Source organism: Pocillopora verrucosa, chromosome 14, assembly GCF_036669915.1.
Source record: "Pocillopora verrucosa isolate sample1 chromosome 14, ASM3666991v2, whole genome shotgun sequence".
Taxonomy (NCBI): domain Eukaryota; kingdom Metazoa; phylum Cnidaria; class Anthozoa; order Scleractinia; family Pocilloporidae; genus Pocillopora; species Pocillopora verrucosa.
This window is the reverse complement of record NC_089325.1, coordinates 19,154,425-19,170,843: the sequence shown is the minus strand read 5'-3', so window position 1 is coordinate 19,170,843 and position 16,419 is coordinate 19,154,425. Positions and strand designations below refer to the sequence as shown.

Sequence of the window (16,419 nt, the reverse complement as noted above, 5' to 3'; positions counted from 1 at the left end):
TGCATACCGTCTTTGCCTCAGCCAGTGATTACGCAGTCGCGGTTGTGGTTACATCTTCTGGCCAAGTCGGTGGTTCCCTTTCCACGAAAGTCCTGTCTCGTATCATCCCTGGTCGCTTCTCTGCAGCTGTTTTTCCTTGAACTCTTTTAGACAACCGCTTGATCTCCTGTAGATGGATCTGCTAACCCAAGCAAGTCTAGTGTACAGAGTTCTTCGTAGTCTACACTTGACGTTTAATTGAGAAGCATGTTGGTGGTGTCAATTTCTTTACCAGGCAAGGTGATAGTCCAACCTAGCTTCGTGTAAGTGGCTATCGGGTCCCATTCTCTTCCCACGCGTTGAGGTTCGGTGGTGGTGATTCGGAGCCATTCACTATTTCCCGGGATAATGTGTACATGCAAGCGGGATCTTTCGTCAGTGTCATCCATGGTCACACCCTTAAGATGGCCCTTTAGATAGCCCTACTACACTCAGGTGTAGTAGGGCTGACTTGTTCGTTGCATTGTTTTGTAATCTTAGGCAATTATGCCTGTGGAAATTATGTGCATATTGAGTAAGTAAATTTTGAAATCAATAATCCCTTTCACCTCGCGAGTGCAAAGGTGATAGTCGTCTTGTGGCCTCGTCTGCGATACGAGTGGTAGTACTTCATACAGAGTGCCTCTTCCCCCTCTGTTGAAACATTTACACGATTTTCAGTCCATGAAAAAAATGAAAGGAAAAAAAGTAGGCCAGGTGAAAGCTAAGCTAGAATCACACTCTTTGAAGACCTTGTAAGCAGTTGATCTCTTGAAGGAGACGTTCGGACTTCGTGTCGTACAGTTAAGTATAGATCGAGCTCATAATTTCAAATCAGCATCGCGCTATGCACTCGGCCAATTTGAGATCACTCCTCAGGTAGAGCACTCCACTCAGTCCTAGTACTATTACAAAGGAAGAGCTGTTCAGAACCTCTCGAATTTGAGCATTTTGATATTGACACAATTAGAGACCGAATTGGACTCCACTCCATGCTACTCGGTCCTTTATCCATTGTTTTCAGTTTTATAGCTATATTTTTCCCTCTCCTATATTTCGCTTTAAAAGGGGTCGTAAATTTGTTTCGCTTTCTTGTGGATCTTACCAGCCCACCCACTGGCATAAAAAATTCATAATCAAATAGTTTCTTGTATTACTTTGCATGTCCTGGTGCACATTGTAAGGAACACTTTGCAATTGGAAACTGCTTGTACCTCTGGATGATGTGGTTTTAATTATCAGCTGAGTTGATAATATAAATTGGCAACCGTAAAAAGTTTCCAAGGTTGACATTTCAAGGGTCAGCCCTTTGTTAGAGCGAAGGCTCGTACCTCTGCTCTTTCAACCCTTAAATTCTTGATAGTGATTAACGTCTGATTTCTCGTTACAGTTTCACCCTGATCTGATCCATTTTTGAATGAAACTGATAACTAACGTAGGATCAAGAGAGGATAGAGCTGTCTTGCTTACGAAGCTCTTTTTTGTTAAACAAGTTGTCTCTGTCAGTTCCATATAACTCCTAGAAAAGTATTTCCTTGCAGCTAAGAATAGGACCAAGTGTTCTCTCCTGTTTTGTTATATTTTCGGTTTTCACCTACATGACTTGGTCCTTTTCAAATGTTCCTTTTCACAATGTTGGTGTCCCTCGAAGTGTCATCATAGGCTGAATCTCGAGAGGAGGCTTGCCATGGTTTTGTGTATCCCAGTTGGTTGTTCGACGAAAAATGAAAGCACAAAGATGTTAAGTTCTTTCGTTATTAGAGGCTATGGCGAAGTCAAACCGGTCACAGGCTGGTCAAAGGTAGATTGTGATTATTTTTTCTGCAGACAATCCCGAGCGGGCCTCAGGCGGGCAACATGGAGCCCATCCTCCAGCTCCCATAGCCAATCAGATCTTTACAATGGGCTAACCACAATTTGAAGTTCCCGTATAAGACAAGTCACGTCAGCAAGTATCTCATCATCGCAGCAACATGGCGGACAACCACGAAGCGGTTGTGGACGGGATCCGTGAAACTGACTTGAACGAAGATATGATTTCTGGCGCTATTGGTACCAGTGCAACCACACGGATTGATTTTGAAGAAGATGATCCACGACATTTTCCAGGCATGGACGAAATGTTAAAAGTAGCTACCGATTTACAAGACACATCAGAACGTACGGTTCAACTGACGGTCGACGATAATAGTGAGTCACCCAGATTAGAAATGGAAAGTTCCGGTAAGAAAATAACCACGATTTACTGAACAAAATAAATTTTGATGGAAAAACGCAACGACTTTTCAATTTTGTCAGAGTTTTTTTGTTTCCACGCGTATGATAATATCCTCAATTGAATGTACCCAATGTGAAAGATGAAGTCTACTAAGTTTTCTACCTCTGTAAGCTTATGTTAGCTTAAGTGTGTTGAAGGCCCATCGAACCGTGACATTTAACATCTTATACGCAAACCAGCGGATAAAAAGGTCAGAATATCAAAACGAGACACTTTGCCTTCATAATACCGGGTTGGCAGACTAAATAAGTCAAGGAAATTCAAATTGCCTCGAGTCTCTGAAAACCTCTGACTAGAAGAAGCATCGAGAGGAGAGAACTAAAGAACTGATTTTGCCAAGTCGCTTACTATAGTAAAAGTGACATTTTTCCATTGCCTATTGGTGAAAAATTTAGCAGAGTAGTAGTCAGTAGTTTGGATCTTAAATCAGCAATCCTCAGGAATTTGTTTGACGTCGCCTCTTCTTGACGCACCTTTGTGTTCAATTTTGTATGCAGCAATAGATAAATCATTGCTGTACATGGTACTTTTAGTTGTAAAACTGTTATATTGTAATAATGAGTTTGGACATCTATATGTAAGATAGGTTTATCACAAATTGCTTATCTTTCTTGAATTCAATAGGGCCTTCTTCATTGCCCCCATGGCAGACACCAGCAGAAACTTATCAAAATGGTCATCCTTCGTCTCAAGCTGTCATTCGACCAGGCACTGCTCAGAAAATAGATCACTTAAAGAAATGGAGTATTTCAACATACAAGTATACTAGGCAGTATCTTTCTGAGAGATTTGGTAAAGGCACAAAGACTGTAGATACCGAACTTGAAGGACAGATTCTTTTGTTAAAGGAAACCCAAGTTAAGTATGTCAATGTTCTAAAACTAGCAAAACAGATGACAAACCATTTCCAAAATATGGTGCAAAGTCAAAGAAGTCTTGCTGATGCCTTTGCAGATTTAGGGATGAAGTCACCTGAGCTCCAAGATGAATTCAACTATAATGCTGAATCTCAGAGATCACTTGTCAAAAATGGGGAAGTTCTTCTTGGAGCACTAAATTTTTTTACATCAAATTTGACAACTCTGGTGCATAAGACCATGGAAGACTCCATCATGACAGTGAAAGCTTATGAATCTGCTAGAATAGAATATGATGCTTACAGGACAGACCTAGAATCCACCCAAGCTGGACCAAGAACAGCAGGGACAGCTCTGAAAGCTGAAGAGGCAAAGCAACAGTTTGATGTTCAAAAAGAGAAATTTGACAGACTACGTGGGGATTTAGCAATCAAACTAAGATTTCTGGAGGAAAACAAGGTACTGAAAATACATCTAATACATCAGCTATTATGTACAATGTTAAGGCAATTGCTTTAGCTACATGCAAGATTTCAATTATAATTTAGGAAATGTTCGGGGTTCATCCTTGTAAATGGGCCAAGTGCCAGTAAACTTTTGGTCTTCCTTCAATTACTCAGCTTATTGACTATTGAACTTATTAAGCAAATTCCTCTTGAACTGCAAAAGGAATAGGAGTATTGTGAAAATTGTGATACAGTGTTAAATATGAGGAGAAAAATTTGACACTGTATTTTAACATGTGAAGGTGAGCAGCTTTACTACAAAGTCACATGGGGCTGGAAAAAAAGCTGAATCTGAGTGTTCACATCATGCACCACACCTGTATTGAATACACCTAATAGAGCCTAATAGAGAAGAGAGAGAATTTGTTTTAAAAAGAGTTCAACTCCCACAGGACTAATTTGGAACAAAAGTATAGCAGATTTTCCATTGTGTTGGAATACCAATATGGATGCCATGATGTCATGTGAAAACACTATTGTTTGGGTTTCTTTAATTAAACTTCATTTGCACTCTGGCATAATTTCTCTTTCTGTAAATTCCTGGGGCTCAAAATGCAGTAAATAGATATGTCAGAGGGGAGCTTAGTAATCCAGTATCTAGTTTTTTTTACAACAGTCACAGACTATTGGCTAGTTGAACCAGTTGAGCAGTACAACTATACTACTTAAGCTAATAAGTTGAAGAATCAGAACTAACAACTTGCTTTTTCACTAAACTCAGAATCATTTATTGATAGTTGTATGTACATGTAATATCAACTTATTGACTGATTATGTGTAGATGAATTTCGCTCCCAATATTATAATGAGCCTAGTAAATTCTGGAGGCAACTTTGAGGAGTGAAGATGAAAGGTTGTTTGATTTTAAGTGTTAATTTTTGGATGTTGTCTGCTACAAATACAAATGTTTGCCAATATCTTGTTGGCAATGTGATTGTAGCAATGGTGTAATCAATACTGAAAGGGTTCTTAAGGTGTAATTTTGATTATCAAAGAGTTGGTTTAAGTAGTAATAATTTGTATTGTATTTACTTTTATAAATAGGATTTATATTCACCACTGATTTACTTGCTTTTCCTGCATCCACAGGTGAAGGTGATGCACAAGCAATTGTTGCTTTTTCAAAATGCAATTAGTGCTTATTTTGCTGGAAACAAGCAAGCATTGGATAACTGTATAAAGGAATTCCACATTAAAATAAAAAACAATGAGGGCAAACAGCCATCTTTTTTGGAACACTGATGTTGTTGTGGAAACATTTGTCATCTGGGACTGTTAATCAAAGACTCAGTAAGCTGCAGGCGTACTTGAAACTGAAAGGATGTTTGGAATTTTTGTTTGGCTAAATTTTGTTGATGTAGAAAGAAACAAAACTACAATATAAAATGGAAAGAAGAATTTTGATTACTATGTAGTATGAAATGGAAAGAAGAATTTTGATTACTATGTAGTATGAAAATGTTTTGATTTAAATTTACAGTACTTCCTTGGATTGTCCTCCGTACACAAAAATACATCAAATTCCAGCAGGAAAAAATTGCATCAATTTGCTCTTCTCAGTTAAACAAGAAAGTTCTCAAGAAAATAATTTGTCACTTCAGATTCATAATATTGAGGGTCATATGGATTCAAAATATCAATGAATGAATAATCTTCTGTATAGTTGTCTTGTCAGCTAGGCTTTGCAATCTCCTGCATGTCAATCAGAATGCTGTAAGAATGAGCTCCCAGAAGACATTTCAGCTCTCTGGAATGGCAAATGTTTGTAAGAAAAATGCAACGAATTGCAAATCCTTCAAAATATGACTCTTGAGAAATTTTATGCTACTTGGTAAATATTGTTTTATCCTTTCTTCATGACAGTCAAATGGTAAGTCAAGCTGATTAATCGAGATTGTAATTCCAAAGATAAAGCAAAGTGTTATTAGTGGTAGGGTAGATTAAAATTTAACTTGTGGTATTGTGTTAGATGGAACCAAATAAAAGTATGACTTGAAAGCCATCTAGAACTGGTGTGACCAGAGTATCATTTGAACTAGCTACTGACTCTCAGACCACAATTGTTTCTTTAGCCTAAGCAGGAGACAAGGATATTTGTCCATGAAAAGTAAATTCACTTTCAGGCTGACCAATAAGCACTCAGACTTAGTAATAAGTGACTAACAACAATTGTGACATTCATTTTAAAGTTAATACATAATAAGGATAAGCAAGTCTCCTAGAGATGGCAATTTCCACTCTTAAACAGTATGTTACTACTTTTATATCTGATATTCTTTTCTTTAGTGATAGGAAGGGTGTATTCAACTCTACACAATGCATAAGATATTTAACAACTATTCACTTAATTTTATAGCAGCATGGTAAAAATCCATCACTAGCCACCAACACTGAGGTGAAGAGTTGTTTTTGTAGATACCAAAACAGTGGGATAATATTGCAGAATGTTTCTGTAATTATTACAACATATTTAGGTGCAAATCCTGGGCATGTTGCTTGGAGGTGAATAACAAGATATTTGAAGTTTGAGTAGAACCTGAGCAAGCCTGCAATTTTATTCACTGTTTTAGTATATACGAAATTAGTGTACTTGCTCAGGTGATTACAAAGATGTGCACACTCAGTTGGTCAAGGATCACATGTCTTTTTATGATAACCCTGGTGCAAGGTGATATTAATTTTGAAGCACTAATCTTAAAATGGAACTTTTGAGAGTAGTTGTTTTTAATGAAGAAAAATGTAAAATGAAAGAAAAAGCAGGTACTCTGATACTCGTCATTACTTCTACCAAAATAAGTATTATTCTCAAGCTGACTGAATACTGTCTAACAGTTGTTAGATATTATTAAAAGAAGCATACAGGGGACAGCTGCAAACAAATATATATTGATGCAAAAATAATAAAACATTGCGTAAAATTAATAAATGTTGCTGCAAATTAATAAAAGCTCCAACAAATAAGAACAAACATTACGGCAAATTAATAAATGCTGCAAAAAAAAAAATGTTATTGCTCCAAACAAGTAAAAGTTGCTGCAAACAAAAACTGAAAACCTCTGCGCGCGCAGCAATCGGAAGGGACTGGCACGAGTTGTTTAATATAAGAAGGAGTGGCGATGCAGTACTCACAAGCAGAAGTAAAGATGTTTTGTACCCATTGCACTGCAGAACTTCTCTCCATACCCGCGAACTTTTGTTATTCTTGTGGTAAAGAGCTTAATGAAAAAGTAGACGAGCCGAAATCTGAGATTAGTGATAATTCGTCAGCTACTGATTGTCTCATACCTGTAACACAAGCTCGAGTAGATGAAATGGATCAGTATTGTGAACTTCCACAACATACAGAAGAATATGCAGAATATTTTGAATATGTTATAGCGAACAAGAATTATCCAACCAATGTAAAAGAAGCTTTTGATTTGTTCCAATATTTTATTCACCTAGGACAACCTTGATCCAATGCTTGACATAATGAAGTGGAAATGTCTGAAAGTACATTTGTTATCTGTCAGAATGATTTTCAAAAACCCAAGAAAAAGATGTGAGGTACACATTGTCCACCCTGATTCTGTTGCATTCCTTAGTTTTCATTTGGCACCTGTAAACAGTTTGTTTCCCAGGTTTAGGAAAACCAGTGTATCAAATTGAATCTTTACTTGAGAGATAATAATCCAACAAAAATATCTTTTCCTAGTGGTGAACTTGTTTTTCATATGCCCATCAAACAGACAAGCAAATTTAACAAATGAGCATTGTACTTTTGAATCAGTGTTTGTAGCATGTGCTCATACTTCTAGAGTGAACAACCTCTTAAGAGTTCAAGTCCCTCATCCCTCTCCCATATTGTTTCTTCTAATCCACCATTTTCAGCAGTAACACTGGTGTACCTTAACCCTTTAACTCCCACAAGTGACCAAGAGAGAATTTCTCCATACAATATCAAGCAGTTGTTGGACATCAGATGTTGACTTCACTTTGTTCAAGAGAATGTTAGCACATTCATTTATTGATTCCTTTCCTTCTTTCCATACATCAACAATGTCTGAGAGAGGCAAACGTTGGAAAAGATCCCTTAGGTTCTTGAATCTTGGGTTGGAATCCTAGGGATGTTTCTGAGGGAGCAAATAAGTAAATCAAGAAATAAAAATTCTGCAAGTTTTTGGCTTTAGCTATCTTCTCTAGGATGACAGTAAGTATCATGCACTCACTAAGAAGTAGATCTTAACACTTACTGGTCCAGCTGACAGGGATAGCTCCGACTCAAACGTTTTTTTTTTTTTTTTTTTGATAATTTTTAAAACAATTTTTAAAACAATTTTTAAAACAATTTTTAAAAAATTTAAAACTTAACTAGTGAGCAGCGCTGTGCGAACAGTAGTTTTAAAATTTCTTTATTCTCTGACGCATTTCGTCTAAGTGTCGTACACTTCTTCATAGAGTTTTACAAGTTAACACTAAACGTCTATATTTATAAGCCATTGTTGACGGCTATTGCGGGGTCAATGACCATAAGGAATTTTAGGCAAGGTGAGAGATGTATTTTGGGAGCCACGGTTTTAGCTGGAAATTTTCAAATTTGAAAAATTGAAGAGGCTTTTTACAGATGATGCCTGGAAAGCAGTTGGCAAATGAGGTTAAGATGGCTCGTGTACTTTACAGAAAATATGATTTATGTTCTACTCATTCTTTCTTAAATTTAAGTGGTATAAATACCTTGTCTAAAACAGTAGTGTGATACAATAGCAAACGAGATATACTCGTTTCAGTACAGCGTCATGTGATGAACAGCCTTCATTAATTTTAGAACAAGTTTTATAAAATCATTTTACTCTTTCTTGTTATATAGGCGAAAACTGTTCGAAGATTGGTTGTGCTATCCCTGCAAACAGTCAAGGTACTTTGACATGATTCAGTGCGAGAGCTATTGCCACTGTTTTGACTAGTAAGTTTTTTTTTTTTTTTTTTTTCCTTTTTTAGGTTTAGTGAGTTGTTAGAAATTACCAAGCAAAATTAATCCGCGACTTTCTTCCTTTAGGTGTTGTGCAAAAACAGATGAAGAGCCCGATGAATGGATTTGTCCTTCATGTGAACAATTGCCTAGAAAATCAGTTCTCCACGAAAAAAACTCCCTCGATTGCGGCCAAGCCATATTTCTCCAGCAGGACATATCGTAAATTAAAAACATCGGTCTCAGGGTCACGCAACATTGCGTGATTTTCCAAACGTGACATTCGGTTGCTGCATTATTTTAAAACTTAGAAGCTACATGGCCCTGTATTAATAAAAGAAGGTTTCGTTTGCAAGCACCGTTGACTTCAACATAAGAAGAACCTAATGAATCGCTCTTTCACTTTTTATCATTGTATAAATTAATCAGCCAGAACGAAAAAAAATTAATATACGCATGAGTTGAAGCCATTCCTGTCAGTAGTGAAATACAGGAATGGCTCCATTCTCTGGTCGTCCGCCTAAACTGACTAAATGAGTTTTGTCAGCGGAGCTTGGCAGCGGATAACTTTTTCATCGCCGGAATATCGCTGAACGACCTCGCTGAACAAGATAGACTCTGCCTTCTCTTCGTTATGTAAGTAGCCATTTCTTGTTTGACACATCGGTGTTTTCACATTGATATTTCATTGTTCCGCTTCGAGACACGCGGTTATCAATACTCACGAGCAAGGAGTTAAGATATAACTTATTAACTTATACTATTTTTATCATCAAATCACAGATCAGAGCCATTCCTATATTTAGTCGCTAGTCAGCATCGCTATTCCCGCCATTTTGAGCCATTCTGAGCCATTCTGGACATTGAACTACCAGTGCCAGTCTCTCCCGATTGCTGCGCGCGCAGAGATTCTTAGTTTCTGTTTGCAGCAACTTCAACTTCTTTGCAGCAACTTTTATTTGTTTGAAGCAATAAAATTTATTTGTTTGCAGCATTTATTAATTTGCCGAAATGTTTACTTTTATTTGACGGAGCTTTTACTAATTTGCAGCAACATTTATTAATTTTACCTAATGCTTTATTATTTTTGCATCAATATATGAAAAGTTCTGTCTTACGAACGCTTATTTTTGCATCAATATATAAAAAGTTCTGTCTGACGAGCGCTTAGGCGCGAAACTCAGAGTAACAGAGAATCGATGCGTCCTCTTAGATTCTTTCACTTATATATACTCAGCTCTGCTACCACAGCATTGAGCACTTTATGCCAAGGTAGACTCTACCCCCACATTTGTTTACATCCACATATATTTGTTTGCACCAATATGCATTTGTTTGCAGCTGTCCCCTGTAGACCACCGTAGAAGCATGATCCATGATTCACATGCATGTTACTAGTTATACTGGGTTTCTTATGTGAATCCCGGAAAAGTTTTATTTGTAGAATTCCTTTGTCCTTGTAGAAGGTTGCTTCTTCCATCCCAGGATATTTTATTTTTTTAATGGCATGTCATGCTACCACGGACAGGGGAAGCCTGAATAGCATTTTTGATGAATAAATGCCTTCATAAACACCTTCGTATGCTTCAAACAAGGGTCACATTGGGCTTATTCAGATACAATTTGATTTCCCGTTCAAGACTGATCATGGATTTCAGATGAGTCAACCATTTCCTAACAGTAAGGTTTGGCCATGGCATATTTTATTGAAGATGCCTTTTTAAAAGCAGCATCGGTGACTTCTGGCTTTAGTAAAATTTACTTCTATTAAATGACTAAAAGGATGTAAACATTTGTATGTTTCAGGAATATGTATTGTTAGAAATAGTAGTGAATTAAACTTATAGTGGGCAACTCAACTTTGCTGTTTTGATTTGTATTTTCTTGATGCTTTTTCCATTTTTTAGGTCGAAGATCTAGTTAGCAGGGATGTTGGCTTCAGGGTGGTGAAGGGTGGACGGAAGAAAAAGTCATAGTCAGATGTAAATCTTTCCAAGCTGGGAATTATTATGAAAGTTCTGCTGCAGGCTTTACTTTCAAGTTGGCAAAGTATTTTACGACGAGCATTGCTAGTTAATGAAAGTAAATGGTTCCCTCAGAGAAAGAAACAACTAGCGGAGGAGCAAAAATAAAATTGTGCACATCCCAACTGAGCAGACAAAGTGTATTGCACAAATTCTAAAAGTAAAGGTGCGAAAGGTCTCTCAGCGAAGTCAAAACCATATCAAGACACATTGTGCAGGTCCCAAAGCAGTCAAAGGAAACAAAATTATCGGTTTCCCGAAGTATCAATCGCCAAGGGATTTGTTACGTAGCGCAAAGAAGACAAAGAGGACGCCATGTCAAATAAATCGAGCATTTATTGAAAATTAACATGTAAGCGCATAAGAACGCAGAGTGACAAGGCCAAATCTCAGTCACACTCTGTTCACGTGGAACAGCGATCGTTCAAGATTTGCAGGTAACTTCACCGCTACCCTCTGACATTACTGCAATGTTGTCTGAGTGGGACCCAAAGTAACCAATAAGTGCTCGCGTTGTTGGGGAATTCAATTAATAGTACAAACCCAGATGTTAAAGAGTGACTAATAAACCAGCAAAAACTAAATGAAATTGAGTTTGTCATGTCCCTGTAGCTACAGGGACATGAAACTCATGACAAAACTCAATTTCATTTAGTTTTTGCTGGTTTATCAGTCACTCTTTAACATCTGGATTTGTAATATGAACTGAATTCTCTAACAAAGCGAGTACGTATTGGTTACTTTGGATCCCACTCAGGCAATATTGCAGTAATGTCAGAGGGTAGCGGTAAAGGCATGTGATCTTGAGAGAACTTTGTCAATATAAGAAGTAATTTCGACAGTGACTTCTTGATCGGGGTAACAGGCAACCAAACTGCAACTGACAAGGCTGGTTTATACATATTTATAATAAAGTTGAGGTGATTGAATAGAAAGGTGTGTGCAAATAGCTACTTCAATCTGTGGTTAGAAATTGGGGTTTCTGACTTATTTTGGAGACAACCTTGATTTCAAAGGCAATCGTGAATTTTAACCTGGAAATCACGGTTGATTTCAAGTCAACCTTGATTTGAAAGGCAACTAGTGAATTTAATCTCAAATCAACCAGTTTTTGAGCATGTTGAATCAACCTTGATTTAAAAGGCAACTTAAATTTTTCACAGGTGAATAATATTAACACCATCTTCACAACGTCTCACTCATGAGTTCTGAAGAGGATGTGAATATTATCATCTTGAACGATCCTCTTGTCGCGCAATCGGCGTCGTTAAAAGGGTGTTGATTGTTTGTGTGAAGATTTTCAAATGTCAGTGTTGTATCTTCTCCCAAAAAAGTCGTGGTGTGCCTTGATTTGTTCTTCTGTCAAAATTACGTCTTTGTAAGGGAGAAGAGTGTGACAGTCTGAGGTCAGTCCTTCATGAAAACGATCTCGAACTATTTTTGTGTAACTTTCCCACACGAATTCTGCCTCTATTGCAGGTGTTACAGAACACTTGAAAAGTTTTTCACCATTGAACCAGAAAGAAGAAGCATTGACGCTTTAATCGTTTTCATTTTCTTTCACCTAATGACAGCTCAATCGACATTTTTAGATCAATGTCTATTGGTTTGGAAACCTTCCTCCTCCTTCACCATCGATGTGATAAATCCAAAATCTTGTCTCTCTGCTTTTGCTCCACCAATCGTTAAAAATCTGTTTTTCTTGGCAGAGAAATCCACCAGATTCCACTTCCAATCAAAGAGTATCTCAATTTTTCATTTGCCGATTTCGAGAGCCATCTGTTTTGATTTTGAATCCTAATTGATCGAAAGCAGGGACACAAAATTATTTTGATAATATATTTCACTGTTTGAGTTATGGTCTGTGTGATACCTGCACGTTGCTTTTTCCTAGACGAATGTCTCAACGAAGAGACTTCTGGGGGCATATTTTGAAAAAAAAAATAGAATAAATCAATTGTTTCTGTTTTTTCGTCAACATACTTCTTGGTCACTGCGTCTTGGTGGTCAATTGGATTGGCAAGATTGACGATCTTTTTGTTTTATATATCTTTACCAGTTTCTTGAATTTGTCCTTTTTTTCAACGAGAGCCATCAACTCTTTTCTTTTATAGTACAGTCCAGCCACTGAGAGAACGACACTTGCTACTGAGGGAATTTGAGTGAGTGACAGAGACGATGATGATGGTGCTGGTTTCGGTTCTGGTTCTGGTTGCATTCCTTTGGATTGTTTTAAATCTCCTTTCATATTTTTTTTCCTTTCTCATTCCTCTGTTGTGTTCAGTAAGTTTTTTGCCAGCTGCGACACCCCCTGGGTCTTTATTTGGTTTTGCCTTATTTTTATCCATTGAAGTCGCCTTTTGAGCCGGCGCTTCTTCAGTCTAAGATTCTTTACCGCTCATTTTATTTGTTGATACATTACTTCTATTTCTCATTCAAGTTTTTACAAAAGTTCTCATTTAAGTTCTTATTCAAGTTTTTATTCAGTTTTTCACAAATACTATCTATTTCCTAATTATTGACCGAAGGCGATTTGAAGAGTACTTCAACATTTTTGATAGTGAGAAGAGCAGCACTTGCGATTTCCATGTACTTTCCTTACTTCAGACTCAGTCCACCGGCAATCATTCGGAGTTCTCTCTTGACCATGAAGTTATTGTTCGAGTTATTCAGAAGTTTTCCTTCATCAACAGGGAGAAAATGAGCCAATGCTTGACATGAGAGCTGAATAAGTGTATTAACCATTGTATCTAGTCTTTGAAGACAAAAAAGCTCCATATCTCTAGATAAAAAGTAGATTTACGCGCTGTTTTCAAGTCGGAGACGACCAAAAGATGCTGTTGACCCGGCTAAACAAGATGGCGTATTTTACAGGATTCCATGTGAATGCAGCAAGGTGTACATCGGAGAGACTGGAAGACCTATGTTAGACAGAATTAAGGAGCATGATCAAGACATTCGACTCACCCGTACCGAGACCTCAGCCGTTTCAGAGCATGCCCACAACACCAGACACAAGCCACTCTGGAACGAAGTAAAGTTTATCGACCGTGACCCTTATTACTACACGCGCAGGGTCAAAGAGGCAATTCATATAAGGCTTCACCCTAACAACATCAACAGGGATAGTGGAATAGAAATTCCAGAAGCGTGGATGCCCACGACAGCGACAGCGCACCGCCGAGGGAGCAAATCACTGAGTGAACAGCAAGGATCGAAATGCCCCAATCAGAGCGGTTGAAAAACAACTAATCACAGCAGAGAATCATGCTTTATAAGATCACACATGACCAGTCGACTTCATCGCCTGAAGGAGACTAGCAGTATGCAGTCGAAACGTCGCGATTTACATCACACGTGACTACATCGTGAGACAAACGAGAAACTTAGCTTTTAAGACGTATGATGGTTTCGAAGAAAATGATAAGGACTTCTTCTGAGTGACTGCACTCCAAGATCAGATCGATGATTGGCTCAATTCCATTAGTTATGTGCATGAGGTAACGAGTACACGGATCATTCTCGATGACTGCGCTACTTCGAGAGATGTAAAAAAGTAGACAAATGAATGAACTCGTGAATCTAGTATCAGCGCAGGACACAAAGGAACCGGCATTTAAGTCCTTACACAGCAGATAAAGAGAATTGCGAAGGCATTCAGAGAAAAATCGCTTCATTAGTTCTCTTCTATACACCATCAGCAAAGGATGAGGTTATCTTCGAGAGTTATGCAGGTGAGTTGACGAATAACGAAAAGAAGAGTTTGCTCAAGAGTGAGATGTATTCACGTCTGTATTCACATTGATCTTGAAATTCAACGAAAATATTCCTATTTCTTCTCTAAAACGGAGATAACTGACACTGAAAAAGACGCTGTTAATAATGTTCTGAACTTTCTCGAGGCTGAACCCTCAAGTGATTCAGATCATCGAGAACAGCTCACTGTTCTCGTTTCAAGTGGAAAAGCGAGGGAAATGATCGGGCAAGATCGCACGCAAGATTAAGTCGAGAGACTTAAGATACATTTCTTCAGCTTTCATGCAAGGCATCGGCTCATTTTCTCCCTGTTGATGAAGGAAAAGTTCTGTAGGATTTGAATGAAAACTTCAAGGTTAAGAGAGCACTCGACGGTATTTGTGCGGGTGCATTGAGCCTGAGATATGGAAAGTAAATGGCAATCGCAGGTGCTGTTCTTCTCACTATCAAGAATAATGAATATGGTCAGTTTAATCCACTTGAAGAACTTGATAACAACTTGACAAGTATTTGAGTAGGAACTTGAGGAAGAGCTTGGAAAAGAACTTGATACGAACTTGATAAAAACTTGACAAGTACTTGAGAAAGGACTTCAGTAAGAACTTGGGTAAGAACTTGATAAGAACTTGATAAGAATTTTAGTATGAACTCTAAAATTATTTATCAAACCATAAAATGGATGATGTACAACACAAGAGTGGGGAAGTACCACCAGCACAACAGCTGACTTCAACTGATGAGAAGACGAAATCAAGCAAAGGCCCTGGGAGGGTTGCAGCTGGAAGAAAACTTGTCGAACACAAAAGAAACTTGAGAAAAGAAAAGAAGAAGCGAAACCCACGCGGCAGAGTTGTGGCTGTTCGATGTAGCAAGGAACCATGAAGAAAGTTGAAACATCATTCACACTCACTCGCTGGTTGGACTTTATTTCAAAAAGGAAGAGGTGATAAATGTCTTTTAAAATAATTCACCAGCAGAACCTCAAAAACTTTGTACTCATTCGAAGACCGATCAGGTGAAAGATGCAGTTCATGTCCCTGTTAGTTGGAGACCAAGCCCAGGAATAAGTCCAATAGATTGAAAATTGTTATCTTTAATAAAATGTCTGACATTAAACTCACGAAAACGGTGACCGATGCCGCAATGATAACAGGGATTGCAACTGGATATGGATGGATCATAAGGTGATCAAAGAGTTAATTACTTCTGATCTGAGTTCCAGTGTCACGAACTGTGTGAGGTTCACACTGACTATCGCAGCTTCTCCTGCGACAAAACAATATCTTGACGACAATAAAATTTTGTGATGATATCAAAAATGGTAAACGTAAAATGGTATGGTGATATAGAAGACAGGATTCAACGAGAACGAGAAAGAGAAGAAGAAAGGCCGATAGAAGACTTTCTTACCGTCATCGGAGAAGCGAAGTTGAAATAAGGAAGTAAAGAAAAGACTCCAGTAGTGTATTTACAATAGTAATAAATAAAACGGCGAGCTTAGCAATCATGGTTGGTGAAGCGATCATTAATGCAACTACATTTGTTGGTAGAATCTCGAAAAATATATCACAGTGGTTTACGTTTAAGTCGCCACTACAACAAACTCACCATCACTGAAAGTCAAATTGCCACCGATGGCGATTTGACTTTCTCGTTGAGCATAGTGTGTCGTGTGAAATTCACATTAGATGAAAGCTAAGATGTAATAGTACATTGCGAAAGGGAAAGGGACTCAGAAGTTATGTGTAGCCTCTCAATTACGGAATAAAACTTGTTGATATTACGAGGATTACGATCAATTTGCGAAAAGCGATGTTTATTTGTACTTGCTCTTTGTCGCAATATACTACTACTTCTTTGCCTCTATTTGATGTAACTTTCATACGATTTAATAGACGTCGGCGAAAATCACCAAGCGAATATCACTGGGCGAATGTCACTCTGGTTTTGCTTTACGCAAACGGATCATAATCTTAATGATGCTAACAAGTTTTACTTCACTTAACGATCAACGTTCGATAATTGAGAGGCC

The 16,419-nt window shown here is 37.9% G+C and overlaps 1 protein-coding gene across 1 annotated transcript; it reads left to right on the top strand.

Moving 5' to 3' along the window:
- The first annotated feature begins 1,289 nt into the window (after positions 1-1,289).
- LOC131793361 (arfaptin-2) lies at positions 1,290-6,504 on the top strand. The gene is made up of 3 exons (XM_059110773.2): positions 1,290-2,241; positions 2,921-3,612; positions 4,749-6,504. Exons 1-3 carry the CDS (start codon positions 1,992-1,994, stop codon positions 4,899-4,901), a joined length of 1,095 nt encoding a protein of 364 aa, XP_058966756.1. The 5' UTR covers positions 1,290-1,991; the 3' UTR covers positions 4,902-6,504.
- Positions 6,505-16,419: the final 9,915 nt, after the last annotated feature.

Bases quoted from the DNA above. Each gene is read 5' to 3' on its own strand.
- LOC131793361 (XM_059110773.2), top strand. From the start codon at position 1,992: ATGGCGGACAACCACGAAGCGGTTGTGGACGGGATCCGTGAAACTGAC. The intron at 2,242-2,920 runs GTAAGAAAATAA...TGAATTCAATAG, and splicing joins ATTAGAAATGGAAAGTTCCG to GGCCTTCTTCATTGCCCCCA. The intron at 3,613-4,748 runs GTACTGAAAATA...CTGCATCCACAG, and splicing joins GATTTCTGGAGGAAAACAAG to GTGAAGGTGATGCACAAGCA.